General features: G+C 32.1%; 1 protein-coding gene across 1 annotated transcript; it reads left to right on the top strand.

Annotated features, from left to right (window-relative positions):
- The first annotated feature begins 3,355 nt into the window (after positions 1-3,355).
- LOC149233393 (transcription factor ABORTED MICROSPORES-like) lies at positions 3,356-15,481 on the top strand. The gene is made up of 4 exons (XM_089376727.1): positions 3,356-4,367; positions 10,966-11,214; positions 11,332-11,502; positions 15,231-15,481. The coding sequence occupies exons 1-4, from the start codon at positions 3,636-3,638 to the stop codon at positions 15,318-15,320; spliced, it is 1,242 nt and encodes a 413-aa protein (XP_089232853.1). The 5' UTR covers positions 3,356-3,635; the 3' UTR covers positions 15,321-15,481.
- Positions 15,482-20,468: the final 4,987 nt, after the last annotated feature.

Genomic DNA, 20,468 nt, shown 5'->3' with positions numbered 1-20,468 from the left:
AAGGGTAGATGCTGCTGGAATTAGGACTCCCATTTAGAAGCTTGTGAGGAGAGATTGCCATCTTTGCTTGTTCTATTTGGAAGTGGGTGAGCTTTGTCAAAGTAAAGGAGAACTCTTGATGGACCCTGGGAGGGACTTGCACAACACCAAGGCTCAGGTTGTAATTGTTCCTTTTGTTTCCTATTAATGCAAATGAGTCCATTCTTCTCAATAACTTGTTATTTATGAGTTGTTTCATGTACTCCTTGGTCTATGTGTTAAATATGTTTTATTTTATGAGATTATCAAGTGCTATTTAATCGTTTGATTGTTAGTGAATGCAGGTTTCGAAGTGAAGGAGGAGCTCATCCGGATCAGCGAGGCTGGACTGCTACAACAGCGTTGGACTACAGGTAGGATCTAAACACTTGATTTCTTATATAGTAAATGCATGTTTAGAGAAGGATTGCTCTTGTTTGTCTTGTTTGTCACTAGAGAGTCTTAGGCTCCTAGGGAGGTTGGTTGTGTCCGCACTATCGACTCTTTCCGCCTGACACTGCATTATTTAGGAAATAAGACCCTCCTTCAAAAATGTGATCTTTATCTTCTAGATTCGAAAATATGAGTGTGAAAAAGCTTTTGGCACCTAATCATAAATCTACCTCTCCCTCTGGCTTCCAATTTTCTTGTATCCAATGTTCAATCTCCTTTTCTGTAGGCCAAATTCCAATAAACATACAAATGAAAGTATGATCTCTCATTCTTTTCCTCTGATTGTTAAGACAATTAGCATGAATTGTGAATTTAAGGTTCTATGGGGCTTTGGGAACACATTGGCCTTGCAACCTTTTTTGCCACAAATCACTCATTATAGTAAGATACTTGGAACCTGAAGAATCACAATCAACTCCCACTTTCCTTTCTTGTTCATTAGATTTACATGCAAGAATGCTTCGGAAGGAGGGGGAAGCCTCTCCTACCTTTGAATTAATTTCTTAGAAAACCCTTATTCTTGAAAATATTAATGAACTATCAAAAATTCCAATGCGGGAGAAAAGAGAGAAGCAGATCCCCATTGAGACCGAAAGATCTCCATTACATGTTACTTATACAGAAGTGAACCATTTCAAAGAGTTTCATATTTCCATTCAGCATGCCTACCACCCACTTTGGTTGCAATGCCTACCACCTACTCTCCCTACAATGCTTACAATGACCTTGTCATTTTATGGATTCACTAGATTTTTTAATTTTAAATATGTGTGTGTATATCTACATATATATATATATATATATATATGAAAAATATCATTGCAAAATACCATTGTATAAGAAATGTCTATTATCTACAACTATATAGATTCGCTTAAAAAAATTTCATTATTTATATATTAAACCCACGAAAACTCAATCCAAATCTTAGGAACAAGGAACAAATGCATTCTATTTTAGAGAAACAATAACATTTCAATCTCATAAAAACACCTTTTTTAAGTTATATAAAATTTCCAAAATAAAAATTATATGTACAAGAAAATAATTAATCTTTTACACCATATCCTTAAAAGAAAATAATTTAAACTTTTACACTATATCCTAAAAAGTTATATTAATACTTTGAAATTTTATTTTTAATTATTTTAACTTTTCCTTGCTAAATTTTTTTTCCAAGAATAATATTATTTTAATGTATTAAAATTTAAAATATATCGATCATGTGCAAATTTTCATAGGAATTATATCTTATTGACATAAACATAAATGGGGAGGCTCACATTATATATGGTTTGAAAATTGAGACATGGCAGAGGATTACACAAAAATTCATAAATTACTTGTATATAATCTATTATTGAGATAGTCAAAACTACATAAATTACTTTTATATATATATATAATTTATTTTTGGGATACTCAAAGATACACATGGGTTTTTATGTAATTTGAGGCATTGTATAGAATTGCACAAACAGTGTGAAGGTTTTATATATATTATTGAGATAGTCAAAACTACATAAATTACTTTTATATATATATATAATTTATTTTTGGGATACTCAAAGATACACATGGGTTTTTATGTAATTTGAGGCATTGTATAGAATTGCACAAACAGTGTGAAGGTTTTATATATATATTTTCTCTACTGACTTGACTTTTAAATATAAATATAAATTAACATAACTAGTTAAACAAACTCTTATCAGGTGAGCCCTTCGTACTCTTAAAACCTTTTTTTTCGACTGTTGGTGATATTTAACTCTTACCGGATGATTCCATTGTACTCTAACAACCCTTTATTCAGAGAAATGATTTTTTTAACCAAACACATAGAAATATGTGTTTCTCCTTGTAATATTATAATTTTGCATCTTCAGCTTCAGTATGTTGCTTTTAACATAATAGAAAGTTTGAGGGCTTGCCACATAAAAGTGTTTCTAAACGGTTAATGGTATTTCTCATCTTTTGAATCACTTTCTGAAATTCAATTTTTATTGTCCCACTAACATCACCAAATATTTGTGATCAATTATTATATTTGATTCTGTCTTTTCTCATAAATATTCATTGTAAAACAAGAGTATGGTCCAACTTTGTTCAATTTGTATATGAATTATATAGTGCAACCTGTTTTATGCCGTCATCATGTGAATTAAAAGAATGATTGCAGCACAAGAAATGCAATCTTTAAGAATGATTGCAGCACAAGAAATGCAATCTTTAATGACATTGAATCCATTAATAAACATATACCTTAGGGAAGGATAAGGACTTGGCCTTGTACACCAATATTGATATCGACAATAAACCAGGAAATGGATTTCACAGTACTAAGAAACTGTAAAAAGTATGTCATGGATTCCATTCATAGTTCTAAAAGTTCTATCATGGATTCCATTCATACTGCTATGTGAACTCACAAATGCATGAAACACTGGCAAATTATTTTGGGCAACTTTTTTATTATGCTACTTATTTTTTTATGCAGACACAGATGTCTGAATAATGGTACATGCACATCGTTAAGCACGCTCTGAGCTTATATTAAAACAGCGCGTTCATAAAATTAGTTTTTCTAGATTCTCTCTGTCGTTGACAAGGAAAGGCAATTGAGATTGTTTTGACTGAAAAAAAAGGAAAGGCAATTGAGTGTTTCAAAATGACAAAGTGAGAATGTTGCTATCGAGGAGCAAAACGGGGAATCAACTTATAACAGCAGGGAAGAAAAAAAGAAGAAGCTGCAAGTTGCACCCCCACCGTCAACTTAAAAAAAAAAAAAAATTATAATGTATAAAATATATTTTATAAGGGATCTGGTTAGGTTTTGGTGACAACCTGCACTAGATAGTCCCTAATAAATTATATCCATGAACTTGGAATGGTACAAACAGTCAAAATATGTACGGGTGACGGCCTGCACTAGATAACATGCCATGAATTATATAAGGCATGAAATATCCGACAGTCAAAAATAAAAAGGACACTCGTTGCAGGCCGGGATTGAGAGTTCGATCAAGTTCACACCCCGGGATTGAGAGTTCGATCCAGTTCACACCATGAAATTATAGAATCTGAATGACCCAGTGAGAAACAACAGATTGGTCTCTTGTTAGTACTCGTGTGATGATATAGCGAGGCAGTCCCTGCGAGAAGTTATGGAGTCCAGAGCTAGGGGAGGTGGAATATCAACGGCGTACCCCATTAATAATGCCTCGACCTATGGCCTTACCATCTTTGATTTCAATGGTTTTGCATTCATGGAAGCCGCAGCATCTGCAGATCAAGTTCATGATGGCTTTCCACTCGGCACAGATCTCATTAATGGGCCTCCGATTATACCCATTAATTCTTCTTCTTCTTGCTCGCCCCACGCAGCAAACCTGCAAGCCTGGAACTTTCCGGCCACAGATTATTTGTGGACTTCTGATGATCTGCCGACAAAATCCGAGGCTTTCCAGCCGGCCCCGGCACCTATTCTTAATGGGCCGGCTGAGCAACTGAAGAGGAACGAGATTTATGAGAATAATCTCTCCGCCTACGCTCAGGTGCCTCAGGGCAGCGTCCACGCCCCCGCTTTTCATTCTTTCAGAGGACTAGACACTCCATTATCGGAGGCAAACTGTTATGGAGGTAACTTGGGTACTCCAGTCCAGGCAAAGCCGGTCGATGTCCAGGCAAAGCCGGGCGATACAAAGTTCTCGGCGGAGCAAAAGTACGACTATTCATCTGACGAATTCGATAATTTGGACGACGACGATAAATCCAGCAAATCCAGTCAATACGGGCGCTCGTCGGAGTCGAAGACATTGGTCTCCGAGCGGAAGCGACGCGGCCGACTGAATGAAAAGCTCTATACTTTGCGCTCCCTTGTTCCAAAGATCACAAAGGTATTGAATCTGCTCTCATCTTCATACATATTTTTGTATAACAGAAACCAAGTACTTTATATCTCTGATGAGGTTTTACAAGTTGCAATAGAATAGTTTTTTTCTTTTGGTGGTTTGCTGCACTAGCTACTTTCACAACAAAAAAGACAGGTACTCGTTATTTTTAGGAATCAAATAAATTCTACTTGCAATTCCGAAGAATCAAGATAGATAATAGGAAAAACAATATCTATTTGTTATTTCCAGGAATCATAACTTTGAATAATAAATCATGTCAGAAGATGAGCTTAGAACCAAGGTGAAGAGTGACGAGGATTGAGATAAAGTTGGAAATAGAAATGGAGCTAGTCATTGAATAACAGTTAACTAGATTACTCATCATGTCATAAGATGAGTTTAGAAGCAAGGTGAAGAGTGACCAGGATTGACATAAACTTGGAAATAGAAATGGAGCTGGTCATTGAATAACAGCTAACTAGATTACTCTTCTTATCATTGAGTAAGAGCTAATAAGGAATATGAAGCAATAAATAACTTAACTAAATTGGAACTGACTGAAGTACTGAACCGAACTAAACTAACTTTGATAGTTAAGACAAGAAGTGATGGTTGGAATTACTTCTTCCATTAAAGACTTCAAGGTAGATCATGACTCAAACAACATCATCATCTACTTGCTATTCGGAGGAATCAAGGAAGGTAGATACTTGCTATTCCGAGGAATCAAGGAAGGTAGATAATAGTGTTACATAGTGTTACATAGTCAATCATGTAATAGCATGAGCATGAGATGGGCACCAAGATGAAGAGTTACATAATCAATCTTATGCTTCTCATCATTAAGTAACAGCTAAATAGATTAAGAGACAAAAGGACATGAAGCAATAAATAACTCAACTAAACTGAACTGAACTAAACTAACTATGACAGCTAAGACAAGAAGTGGTGGTTGGAATTACTTCCTCCAGCAAAAAACTTACATGTTCCCAAGGTAGATCATGGGCCAAACAACATCAACATCTACCTGCTATTGCCAAGAATCCAGGCAGATAATAGTGTTACATAATCAATCATACATAATCAATCATGTCTAGCATGAGCATGAAATGTAAATCAAGATGAAAAATTACATAATCAATCATATCATAAATTGAGATTACAGAATCAATCATGTGATTACATGAGATTCTAACCAGAATAACAAAAGACAACAAATCATTCCCACTACCTTACCTATCTTTAGGTAGACTATAATTAAAAAAAATTGATTACGTCTTCTCAGATCCGGAGCCTGCAGAATCTTGCGAGTCTTTTACAAGCCTGGATGCCATTATTATAATGGCCCCTCGTTATAAAGTCATCAAACTATTTAAATTTTCATGGGAAGAACTCACCGTCCTGTTCTACCAATACGTATAACAACGGACCACTTGTGCACCAGATTTTCAAATTCTCCTTGCGACCTCCGTTTGTATTTATATTTTTTCAATTTAATTTCCCGGCCATCAGAGCTTAATTTGACGTTTAACTAAAAACTTTACTGTCCAATATGTTTTATCAATGGACATGTTTTTCTTTAAAGGCAATGGTTTTCTTTGCAGGTTATAGAAATTTATATTTGCTGCATGCTTGGTATTTTCTGTAAACCATAGCAAAATCATAAGCGCTAACAGTTTATCCACCGAAATTACTTTTTCAGTTCTTTATAATCCGTTTCATCGTTATCACATAGCAATCCCCCTATTCATGTATGTTAATGTCTGTCAAAATTATCATTTAGTTATTGAATTTGTTCGAGGTTTTTGAGTCGGTTTAATCAATTTAATTTAAGTTTTGATTAATTTCCAAAACATTATGAAATCAAAAAGTTTACTATACGTATGAAATAAAAAGAAGAGAAGATGAAAGTGTTTTTTTGCATTGTCTGAGTGATATTTAAGTTTAATTTAAATTTCAAAAGAAGATAAAAAGTGTTTTTTTTGCATTGTCTGAGTGATATTTAAATTTAATTTAATTATTAATTTTGTTCATATTTTAAGTGAGTAAAATTATGATGATTTTGAAATGCTTTTTTTAATGTTTTTGGGAGATGAAAATAATTGAATTCCTCTAGCTAAAAGCATCTCACTAATGAAAGATAAGAGGTCAATTCTCCTCCCTCTAGGGTTTTTATAATATATATATATATATATATATATATATATATATGACATACTAGATAAATTATATAACCTAGAATTTTATATTAAACTGAATGATTTTGTTTATGAAAAATGTATAATCATATGCATTTTATTCCTCATTTCTTTTTGTTGGAGTTATACTCTTTGTTTGAATTATAAACATAAAACCTAACTTGAAGTGTGTAAGTTATTTTTGATCTTTTTCACTTTATTGTTTACAATTTATTTATTTACTTATTTATATAAATTTTATAATGAGTAAAAATCTATTAATTTTTTATTTTCTAATGGATCATTCATATTTCATTTTTTTCTCTTCAATTTTCCATTTATTTGATTTCATGAGTATTTCCATTTAGTATCAATTTTGATTTTAAATCATCATCTCAATATTGAAAAAGACATGATGAAAAAGAGCATCCATTTAAAAAAAATATGTTTCCATTTTTGCCAAAAATAAATAAATAAATTAATAAATAATTCCTATGCTTCCAATTTTATATTTATTTTTTTAGATTTATTTATTTATAAAATAAAATCCTTTTACATTTCCTAAAATTAGTTTTCCATACAAAATATCAAATTAAAATTAAAAGCAAATTTAAAACCCAAAAATACTTGTATACCATAAAAATACTCTTATCTCAAGTATTTGTTAATGTTACATCATTCAATTCATCAATAAATTGTGGGTTTATAAACTAATTGACTAATTAGTTTATATATATAGTAAGTTTGGGAGGACCTTCAAAAAATAAATTACAACTATAAATCAAGTAGTTAAGTGGGCTCAATCTGCCTAGAGGGAAACCAAGTCCGTTGGTCATCGAACAACATTATAAGTCATCCAAAAAGATAAGAGTTTAAGTCTCTCTAACATAACCTTATATGATTGAATTTCTTGAGTCCTTCTAAGATATAAGTAACTTAGACATAGCTTCATTGCCGACATATTTGCCATATAGTGTTAAGCAAAATTAAACAAAAACAAAGTCAAGCATACTACTATTCATCAAAGGAATTCATAAGAGTCGGATTCTTCACACTCAAACTGGGTAATTCATACTCGGGAAGACACAGAATGTATTTCTCAATGCAGATGAGTTGAACATTCTACTCCTAGAGATGAAACTGAATAAGTTGAAATTCCTTTTGAATTTCCTGAAGACTACGATCAAATTTAATAAAGCCAACTCGAAGGTTCATTATGGATTTGGCCATAATGTTATTCATTAACCAATAGAGGTGAACAGTCTCCTTGTATTGAGAAGTATAACATCTGGAGTGGCCAGGGTCAAGAACCAAGACTCTCCAATATTCCAATTGAATATCAGCATCCGCTTGTTGGTTAAGTTTTGTCTCCCAATTTGAGATAAGCTTACGGACTTGTGATGGGGTACGTGTGTAATAGGACTGGGAAACATTGTGGGTTAGCCTTGAGGCAAATTTGTGGCCCCTACCCCTCGGCTGGCGTGGTTGGGCTTGACTATTTACACCTCGCCTCCCAACATTTCTTCCACGACCCCGACCACCTCATGCCGAGGTGTCTGAAGCAGAGGAGGGACAAACCATATTTCTGCCGATAAATCTTGTGTGGGAATGGAAAACCCTGTAATAAATGATCCAGACCTCGAGCTTGAAGCAACTAGGCAGCTTGAGGTCCTGACAATTACACTATAATGAATACCTGACAAGTTATCACAGCATAAAGGCATAACATGCTGAGCGTTAGGCCTGAACGCAACAATTAACCTGAGATTGAGATGGGTAAGCCGCCAAAGGCCGAAAAAAAAATACCCGGATTCCCTAAACCCTCTTAAGACTAGACACTTAAGTAAAACAAGAGGAACCATACTCAGGAAACCCTGAATCTCACAGAATTTCAGAGACAGTGAATGGACCAAACTACGAGCACAGACATCTAAACATGCAACATATAAAAAGCTGCATGCCAGAGAAATACCATATATCTCCATGTGAGATAGTAATATTCCAAAAAGGATAGAAATAGTTATGTAGTAAGAAGACATATGATAATAAAACGAGGAGTGATCCTTCTAGAATTCTTAGAAAAGTTTCCAAATGCTTGCAAGGTCCATATTATATAAACTTCCCCATCGAATTGTCACTGGAGTATAGGTCGCAGGGAGTAAGTGATAAGAAGGGCAAAGAGAAAAACCATACCTCGTGACTTGAAACATGAAGTGAGAGGAACTAGTAACACGAGGATAAACAACTGTGAAAGCTTCCTCCTCAAACAACTTCTAGTGGCCCATGAGCACTAAACCAGTACCAAAACCGAGAATAAGGAAAAAAATCGGTTGAGAATGAGGAATGGCCCAACGTCTGTGATATGGTGTCCATCTGGTTAGTCCTTCCTGCATGAACTAACTGCATGTGCGATACCACATGACCATCCTCACCAAACATGCGAGGGTTGTGCTTAAGCCGCCCTCCGACCCTTAAAGTTGTATCCTTACACATGACCGAGATCTTGATGGATCCTATTTGAAGGCACACACCGAGGGATAGTTTACATTTTATTTTAAGTATATGGTGATCTATTAATTTGTTACTTTCTTAACATTTGATATACCATATATATTGATCTTAGTGGATATTAATCATCTTTTTGGTCACTATCATATTCATTTTAATTATAGAAATATAATTATAAATTATAATTAAATAATAAAATTAAGTTTATTTTTAAATATAAATATAAAATTGAATCTATGTATAATTGAATTAATTGATTAAACTTAATATTATCGATCCCTCTACAGCAGTGATAACCTCAGCACCAGTTTGGGTGAGATTGCCAAGCCTACCCTTGCATCTCTGGAATCTCTCCTCGCTAAAAGCCATCGGAAATGCAATTGGGAAATTTTACTGCAGGTGCCCAGAAACAGAGGAATATGCCAAAACCACCTATGCACGCATCTGTGTGGAAATGGATTTCAGCGCCGGATTCCCAGCTGAAATAAACCTAACAAGTAAAGACTATGTGTGGAACCAGAAACTTGATTATGAAAGTGTACTCTTCAGATGTCGATCGTGCTTTGAGACGGGGCATCTAGCCAAAAATTGCCCAAAAGCCTCTGAGAAAAATTTTGCTAGAAAAAACCACCACAGATCTACATGGTGGGAAGGAGCACAAAAAGAACACTACACTGTCATCAAAGAAGAATATTCTAGAGAAAACTCTGAGTCACAAGAAATCAGGGAAGAAAGAAACAACTCTCAAAACAAGCAAGGAGAAAGCCCGCCCCAACAAATCAACAATTTTGAGGATTCGAATACTGCAGAAAATAAATCTCCATTTAACAGCAAAGCAGATCTCCTAAACCAAACTTCTTCTCCGACTATTTTCAAAAGAACGAACACAATAGATCGCGAAGCTAAGACACCAATGTCCCAAGAACCAGATGAAGGAGATGCAAGATAAAGGAAGTTGGAAGATCGTAGAGAAAAAAAAGAAAGCTACAACACCAATCTCGCCAAGAAAGACGAGGAGCCAGACAAGTAAAAATTAAGAAAATTGTAGGTCCGATAGACCAATTTGGTCTTAGTGGACGTTAACCACCACCATCATCATCATCATAATTGATTTTAGTTAATTATATATGTTAAAAATATTTATTTAAAAATAGTTGAGTTAAAGACCAGGGTCAACTCGATATGGCTATGTAAATGAGAAGCAAAAGTAAATGCTATAGTGGTAGTAAGTTGGGTTACTAATATATTTCATTTTTAATCTTAGTTTATATAATTATTATTTTGAATATGATTTATTTAAAACGTTTTTTTTAAAAGGAAGTTTGTGAAATGTAAAGTTAGGTGAGTAATATTGGGTTTAATATTGATTAAGAGGTGGTGGTGGCAAGAGCGAAATTTGGGTGATTTCATGTTTCTTTTTTATAATAGTGATGAATCAACATGGATGCCCTGATAACATAGCTGTCATTGATGAATCAACATGGATGCCCTGATAACATAGCTGTCATTGATGACTCACAAGTAAGTTTTCATAAATTTTCCCAAATTTACAAGAAAAAAATAAAGAAAATTTTATATCAGTAATAAAGATGCTGATAAAGAAAATTTTATATGAGTAATAAAGATGCTAGATTCAATTTACAGAATACAAAACCCCTACAATGCTCATCTTTCTGCCGAGTGATCAACCAGAATGTACGTTGAAAATTCTGATTTGTACTTCACGAAAATGGTTTACATATGGACCGTTGAAATTGCAAGTATGTTAAACGAGGCCCTATCAAACCCTATCTGTAGATATGGTCCCATACCAGTGCTATAATAGATACATGCTAATGGTGATAATTAGGATTAGGAATTTATGGATTTTGCAATGTTTTTGCTAATCATTTCTTTCGTTGCTGTTCTGAGCACAGATGGATAAAGCATCCATAGTGGGAGACGCCATCAGCTATGTACAGGATTTGCAGAAACAAGTTAAAGACATACAGGCCGAAATCGAGGGCCTTCGATCTAACTTGAACAACCGGAATGATCCCACACCTCGTGACAGGGAGAATTCAGCGGTTTCCGGTTTGACCAACGAAATGCAGTCCTACGAAAAGGGAAGCACCAGTCACCCTCCTCCTCTTCCTAACAAATCTCCAACGCTGCAGAAACTTGACGTAAGCCAACACCAGTCATAATTTCCTCCTTGCACCCTCTTTTGTTGGCTAGTTCCATCTTCAGTTTAAAATTCCTGTGCGAATCTTAGTTTAATCTTCTTTTTTGGCAATGTACAGCTGGATGTAACCAAGGTCGAGGATAGAACGTTTCATATCAGACTTTACTGCAAGAAGACCCCAGGAGTATTGATAAGATTGATGCGGGCCCTTGAGTCCATTGAACTCGATTTTCACAATGCCAACCTCACCTCCTTCGACGGCCATATCATCAAAACAGCCACAGTAAAGGTATAGTATTTAAAATTAAATTCTAAATAGAGTGAAAGTTGAAATTCGGTAGAAGTAGCGGCAGGCAACATTTATGTCAAAACAAATGCCTTTGCTATTAAAAAAATAGAAACAAGAACAACATCGATGGAGAAAAACAAAATGCAAACCTCAATGTATTTCCATTTCCACAAATTAGGGCTTCGAGATCAACGACATTCAAATGTAAGTTATCTGTTAGATTGGCATTCAAATGTAAGTTATCTGTTAGATTTTTTGGTGGTTTTTTTAAGCATTTTTTCCAGTCAAAATTGTTTAGATCAGGGATGTGCTGAAATCACATGTTTAATTTTGAACTCTCCACATTTTAAGTATTGAGTTTTTCAAGGTTTTGAATTTATATAGTCAAAAGTTTAGTTTATACTATAAAAATGATTATTTGACAAAAACAATTTTCACCAAATTCCAGCTAAATGTTAGAAAATAGAGATCGAAAAGAGAGAAGACTGTTCAGACACCAAATCACACTTCCATATCTTATTGATCACACGGACGTTCCATATATAGGAATACATGATCTTTCTAGATCCGAGAATGGTGGATCTAGATTACTAAAAATAGCTAGTACACCTATTAATCTAGGAACTCACACAATACAACTCACGACAATTTGAAAGTCATGGAAGCATTACTTCCAACACCCTCCCTAAATGCTTACATGTATAAAATATAAAAAACCCATATTATAACAATAAATAAATCTTTTTTAGATTTGTCTCATATGGTCATCATCAGCGCCCACATCCACTCTGGAATCTTGCAAACACCGCCCGCTGTCACTTGACCTCCATTTAAAACGTAACGGCCTCTAACCATTGTTAATGAACTTTGTAGAATTGATGCTTCTCAACTTCCGGCAACGGGCGAGTCTCGAACCATCCTATGGAACTGCCACCATCTGTGAATCCACGGCCCTCAGTAGCCTTCATCAGTGATTTAGGATAACATTTTGGATAGAGAATGTCTTAATTTTACAACTTGACCTTATAAAATACCCTGTACCCAGTACACTACGGGTCACACCAACTTGGCCTTATTAAGAACTACTTGTAACTAATGCTCCCTTAGCTACAAGTCACATTAGCCTACTCAATAATGGGTGTGTTCTTTGTATTTATTTATATAAATCATCTCACAAATCTAATAATCAATCTGTAGATGTGTAAGACATCCATTAAAAATTTATGGATAACATCTTCCTAAAACATATCACTCCATATTTGACCGTACAAACAATAAATACCTACTGATCACACATTTAAAATACCACATGAACCGTAGGTATGGAACAATGAGATGAAACTTAGACATATAAAAGCCATGCTTTAAGATTATTATCACTCCATATTTGACCGTACAAACAATAAATACCTACTGATCACACATTTAAAATACCACATGAACCATAGGTATGGAACAATGAGATGAAACTTAGACATATAAAAGCCATGCTTTAAGATTATTGCCACCATTTGCCACCTCCTTGAATGATCGGATGGCCCTCGATGGATCTTCCAATGTTGTTCGCGTTCTGGCATCCATTTTCGTAGCATAGAGTGTCCAGGCACTGAACAGATTGCAAGATATGTGGACGTTTGTGTCGAGGCGCTGGGATTGCTTGCATGCTTGCAGTGATTTTGGCCGGTCGTAGACTTTTAACGGCTCAGCTACTCACTGATGCGATGTTGCTAATGCATTTGTATTAACGAGATCCGTCATTGCTTCCCCTCGATCTGCCGCTTTCCTTCAAAGAGAAGCACTTCCCACTTGCCAGCGAAATGTCAGAAAATAGAGATCGAAAAGAGAAGATTGTTCGGATACCAAATCACACTTCCATATTTTATTAATCACACTTGACATTACATATATAGGAATACATGATCTTTCTAGATCTGAGAATGGTGGATCTAGATTACTAAAAGTTACTAGTAAATCTATTAACCTAGGAACTCACACAATACAACTCTGACAACTTGGAAGTCATAGAGGCATTACTTCCAACACCAAAATCTCCAAAAAATGTATTAGTTAGACAAAGACAAACATATAGGAGTATTGTGATATTTAAGTCATGGTCTATCTATTATACATTTTGGAGGTTTTTTTAGTCTATTATATGGTTTAATTTGATTATAATTTAACATGGATTTGTTGGAATCATAAGTTTGATTTGTGAACTCTCCACAATTTGAATGAAAGAGGTGTTTTCAAGCTACCAAATCTATATATAAAAAATTGTTGGATTTTCACTCACCTCGTTGGGAATCGATCAGTGGACTAACAACCACTAACAACAATGTGGATCTAGTCTCGACCACTTAAACAAGGTAATGATAATGGTTTGGAAGTTTACTAATGCTTATGGGTTTTGGTGTAACTAAAAACCTAACATGGTTTAATTCCCCTATTTGAGTTTGAGTAAGGGTGTTGGATTTTCACACTCACTTTGTTGGGAATAGATCATGTGGAGGAACCCCCACTCTAGGGGCAATTAAAAAAAGTAATGATAATAGTTTGGAAGTTTACTAATGCTTACATATTTTAGTGTAATTGAAAACTTAACAAAAACATATTTCAAATAACAAACATAAAAAATTTGGCTAAAAACTCCCAAACCTATGATATTGAGCCAACACAATATCTTAAAATATCTTCTATTTTATAAAATACAAACTCATAATAAAATATCTCTATTTTATTAAAATACAAACTCATAATGTTTAGACCGCACTTTATGTTAACATATATTCTATTTTATTAAAATAAAATATTTAAATTTTAATTTACATCTTTTATTATTTGGGAATTTGATATCAAGAAATCTTTAATCAAATAGCTATTAAAATATTTTGCCTTCAAGTATCTTCTATTTTATTAAAATAGAATATTTAAATTTTGAAATATCCTCTATTTTATTAGAGTAGAATATTAAAATATCTTCTATTTTATTAACGTAAAATATTAAAATGTTTTCTATTTTATTAAAATAAAATATTTCAATTTTAGTTGGCCTATTTTATTATCAAAAATCTTCAACCTATTAGCTATTAAAATATTTTCCCTTCAAGTATTTTTATTTTATTAAAATAAAATATTAGAATATCTTCTATTTTATTAAAATAAAATATTTAAATTTTCTTTGACATCTTTTATTATTTGGAAATTTGATATCAAGAAATTTTCAATTTATTAACTATAAAAAATTTTCCCCTTCTATTTTATTTTCGTTGGCATCTTTTCATGATTTGGAACTTTGTTTTTTTTCGTTGGCATCTTTTTATTACTTGGAAATTTGATAACAAGGAATCTTCAATCTATTAGCTATTAAAATATTTTCCATACATGAGCTTTAGCATATCTTAAAGCGATCCTCTACCTTCCTAAATGGAATATTAAACTTTGATTGCATCTTTTAAAATCTCCAAATTTGGTGTCAAGGAATCTTCGCTGTATTACTCATTAGAATTGTCCTTGGAGCCACATTCGGAGCATCTATAACTTCGGTATCAATGAAATTTTTAATTAAATTAACTGTCACATCCTTCACATATATAAATTTGTTGTTAGAATAGTGACCAGAGATCTCATTTTCAGGATTTGATATGATTTTTCAAAGGTTAGATTCCATATGATTTTATGTTACACTGCATTTAATTTAACATAGCTAAAGTCGTTGGTGAATTGTGCAGATTAAGAAGCGATTTGGGTTAATGGAAGCGGACGAAGTAAGAAGAGCTATTCTGGCCGCTACTTCTATGCAGGGTTTTATCACAACTTGATTAGAGATAGAAGCTGAAAAAGGTGTTTTTTGTTATTTTTTTTAATGAGCTTATGAGGAAAAAGAAGTACGAATAATATGCACTTTGTAACCATGCATTTAATATTTTTTAGGGTAACATATATATATCCGGTAAATTTTGAAACACTTGTAATATCTAACAAAAGGGAAATGTATTGCCCATAAGTGCATGATTCTATTTTAAACTTTTCACTAAAATAATTAATAAGAATTACATTTTGTTATCTCATTTTTTGATAATAAAACTTTGCAATTTATTTTATGTCATATAAAACATTTAATTTAAAAGATACAATGTTTCAAGTTTTATGTAAATATATGGATAAATGTTTTTCAGATTAATTATATTATTAAAATTTAATTAATTTTTCGAATCAACCAAAACCAAAATATATATATATTATATTTTTTACCATAGGAGTATCATTACAAAAGCACAAATTTCGAGGACGACATAAATGGGCGCTTCCGGCCCATTCACATTGACCATGTTATGTTTTATACGTTTATTTAATGTAAGTGGTGCTATATTTGACACAATGTTTCATCATTTGACTGATCACCAAGAAAGTAAAGCTTCGCGCATATCACGTTCCTTTTAAAATAAAATAAAGGTTGGTGCAACGTACATAGTTGAGCTTATTTGTCAAAATCGACTACGGCAACCACTCACGTACGAGATCGAGAAGCCATGAATATAGTTTGTTTTTGTTGGTTTCTCAGGTCTGGTTGGTCATGCATTGGTGTATTAAGCATTATTTTTTCAATAAACATTATATGAATGAAGTCTAGTCTTATTTTATTTTAATTTTATATATTAAAATAATTATTTAATAATATTAGTTTAGTAGGTTGGGATAGATAGTGATCTTGTATTTTATTAAGCTATTTTTTGATGTAAAATTATTAGTTAAATATTTGTATTTTTTGATGTGAAGTTATTGGTTCAATTTTCTATTTTTGCATATTCTTTAATGTGAAATTACATATTCAATTCCCCACCTCGATCAAAGTAATGTATTGTACATAATAAAAATTTAATCCTACTAAACTTTTAAAGAAATTATTATAAAAAATTACAATTACATTAATTATTAATTATTATATTTAAAAAATTAAAAGAATATAAATTTATTGATGATGATGATGATGATGATGGTTAACGTTCGCTGAGACCAAATAATGGTCTATCGGACCTAAAGAAACAAATTACCTATTTTGATTTAAGATTTTATTCCTATACTCAAAAAGCTTGGAGAGAAGCCTCCCGAGCTCACTATAATTTTGACATTGTAAAAGGCTAGGAAGGTCAGTGTTGTAACAAAGATTGTGAAACTGAGATCTAATGTGGTTATACGCGGGGCACTCTAAGAGGAAGTGGTTTTCATCCTCGATGTTTCTATTCTCACATATATGGCAGATCCTTTCCGTCCATGGCGTTTTCGGAACTACCCAACAACCTATTTCACTATGGAGCTCATGAGAATTCGTTCTAATCTTTGCTATATTAATTTTCTTCTTTGAGCTAGTTAAAATAGAGAGATACTTTTGATCTTCTAGGGTGGGGTTGATGACCTTCTTATAATAACTTAATTTTATTTTAACCGCTAAGTCTTTCTCACACCACATTTTTTCTTTGAACTTAGAAGTAACAATATCTTTAATGTTATCTATGTTTTGCAATGCATCATTTTCGTTGATCTCCCAATAGTTTACCCAGGCCCTTGTGTCTTTATGCCACCCTCGATTGAGCCTTAGGTGGTTTTGGCTAGAATTTAAAGCTAGCTTAGGAAGTCTATGATCGTCTATGTTACTGATTTTGTGCTTGTACAACAGAAACCTAAGCATAGCTAGGCTCTCAATAGGGGAAAGACCTGCTTCTATAAGGAGAATAGGATACGGTGTATTACTTTTAATTTTCAGGTTATAAGTTATAAAACGCTTCTGGATTTGCTCAATCTTTCTCCATGATTCTCTGGAGATACTGCAACCCCAAACCTCACAGCCATATAAGATAACAGGAGTGACTAAAGTTTTAAAGAGGAACTTCTTTTTATCCCACATTACAAGGTTTGCTATTTACAATTATTTTCAAGACCAAAGTAAGCTTTCCACCCCCCCATTAATCCTTTTCTCAATGCTATGGTTCTAGTTGAGCTTGTGATGAATATCAATTCCTAGGTACTTGTAAGAATACACTTCCTCAAGTTATTATTGTCATACATAAAATTAGCGTAAGTGTCCTTCTTGGATTTGATAATCATAACTTTTGTTTTGTCAGTGTTAACAGTCATACCCATGGTAGAGCAGAAATCCTTAAGAAGCCTGAGTTGCTTATTAAATCAGATGGCACCTTGCCAAAAGAACAATATCGTCAGCATAAAGAAGAAGGATGACAACTATCCCAGCTAAGATTGTGCCATCACATCCTGTTTCCTCTAAATAGCCTTCGAGCTTATCGATGTAAATGCCAAATAGGGTAGGGGAGAGGGGCAACCTTGTTTAACTCCGATGTTACACTTAATATCTTTTGACCACCCTTCATTGCTCTTTAGCTTGGCAATTACATTCTCGTATAACCTTATAGCGGCAGCTCTCAACTCAAGAGGAACCTTTAGCTCTTCTAATCTATTCCAAAGGTTGTATCTAGGAACCGTATCGAAAGCCTTTCTAAAGTCCACAAAGCAACAAAATAAATTGGATTTATCATGACGACATTCCTCCGCAATGATCCTAAGCGTAACAAGGTGGTCTGTTGTTGAGTGATGCCTTCTGAAACCTGCCTGGCCTTTAGCCCGCTTACCTTCACTTTCAAGCCATATGCTTAACTTATTTTCCAAAATACTACCATATAACTTGGCTAAGAGAGGGCTGATCATAATTGTTCGATAATTAGAGGGGTTATTTGTATCCCCGCTTTTAAAAATAGGGATAATGAGGCTCTCAGTCCAAGGTTTAGGGAACCCTTGCTTGACTGCTTGATTGAAAAGCTTGTGGATGTGGGGGATGAGGACAGGACCTCCAATTTTAAATATTCCGCTTGGTAACCTTCAATGTCCTTAACTTTCCCATTATCGAGGCGATTAACCCCAAACTTAATGTCTTCTAAAGAGAAAACTTCTTTCGTTGTGAAAAAGGTTCCAAATTATCCATGACATTTGGAGATTCATAAAGCTTTTTAAGATACAATGTTTCAAGTTTTTATGTAAATATATTATCTAATTAATTTTTTATTAAAATAAACTAGATAAAATACAAATAATTCATAAAGCTTTTTAAGATTAAAAGTTATAATAATAAAATATTTATAAAAAAAAAAATCTAATAATGAATAGCTTGTAATTAACTTTTGAAATGTAAATTAATTGATAATGAAATATTAGGTTAAAAAAATTATAAATTTATTAAAGATTATAATAATAAAATATTAAAAATAAAATTTTAATAATAAATAATTTGTAATTAACCTTTTAAAATATAAATTAATTTTTGAAATATAAATTAATTGATAATAAAGTGTTATGTTAAAATACTCTTAGGTTAATAAGAGGACACCTAAAAAGTTAGGTGGTCGTGATCTGTAAATCATCTCCTACAGGTTATTTCCAACCCGTACATCCCTTTGTCATGCTAGGCATGGAAGCCCCCAGGGTTTAATTCTGACCATGTGGCCCCGTGCCACACAAGAAGAGGAAGCATCTAGACATGATCGTGTGTCATGATCATAAAATTTTGTGTTATTAAATAAATATATATAGGGGTTTGATTCACACGGATTTGAATATTGACTTTCATGATCATAAAATTTGTGTTATTAAATAATATATAGAGCTTTGATTTACACGGATTTGAATTTGAATATTGATTTTCATGTTTTAAATAATATTTTTATAATATGGAATGTTATAATATTTAATATTGGTATATTTTAAAGTAATAAAGTAAAATCGTGATTTTTTTTTGGTTATTTAAAATATATTGTGAATATATATTAAAAAAAATTGAAACATTGGATTTTATAAATTAAACAATTTAAATATAAGTTTTTAAGGTTTTTTACAAATTTTTGATTAAAATTAACTAGATAAAATACAAATAGTTCATTTCATTTATAAGCTTTAAAATTAATTAAATGTATAAAAATAAAATGAAATATACATTAGTCATACATTTATTTAAAATAATTTTATATTTGCTTTTGACGCACAAAAATAAAATTAAAATATTTATACTAATATCATATAAAAAAAGAGTATACTCATTATTTTGTTAGCCAAATTATATATTTAATTGTTTATTATAGAATGCCAAAATAATATATAGTATTTTATTTATCATATCATAATTATGAGCTAAATAGCTCATTCAAGTGAATAAAATTGATTAAATTAGAAGTTTCATGAATTTCATTTGTAGGGGAATTTATTCTAGGATGTTCACAAATTTCAAGTTAAATATAACCAACCAAACACCAATACAAATAGTTTCACAAAATTTCTTTACAATTCTATTGAAATTCATTTAGAGCACATTATGAAATAATAGGAAATTCAAAGAGGGTTATAATAAAAAATAAAATAACAATAAAAAAACTTAAAGACTAAAACTTAATCACTTTAGAAAAGAATCTTTACTTTATCTCCACAATTTTGATAAGTTAATATTTTATTTATACCATACCTATTTAAATTATATAAATTTATATATTTATAAAAATTATAATATTAATGTAATATTTAAATAAAATATAAAGTTAAATAAATAAATGTAAATTAAAAAATATATTTTAAATTTTAAATTTTGTTGTGATTTTTATTTTTGAATAATATATGTTACTTTTTTTATTTATACTTTCCACACTTAAATGATATATATATAATAAATATATATATATATATATATATATATAATATATATATATATATATATAAAAAGATATATATAAAATTGTAATTTATTATTTTTAAATTATATGTTATTTATTATTTATTTATATCTATTTCAATTATACATATTTATATAAATAATCTAAAAGTTGTTATATATAAAAAATATATGTTATATTAAACAAATATTTTAACTTTATTAATTTTTGTTTTTAGTTATTATTTTTGAATATACATATTTT

Source organism: Pinus tabuliformis, chromosome J (genome assembly GCF_031772625.1).
Source record: "Pinus tabuliformis cultivar Carrire ecotype Pingquan chromosome J, CPIR1, whole genome shotgun sequence".
NCBI classification, from domain to species: domain Eukaryota; kingdom Viridiplantae; phylum Streptophyta; class Pinopsida; order Pinales; family Pinaceae; genus Pinus; species Pinus tabuliformis.
Note: the sequence above shows the minus strand (reverse complement) of the source record. Positions and strands in the feature narration are given on the sequence as shown.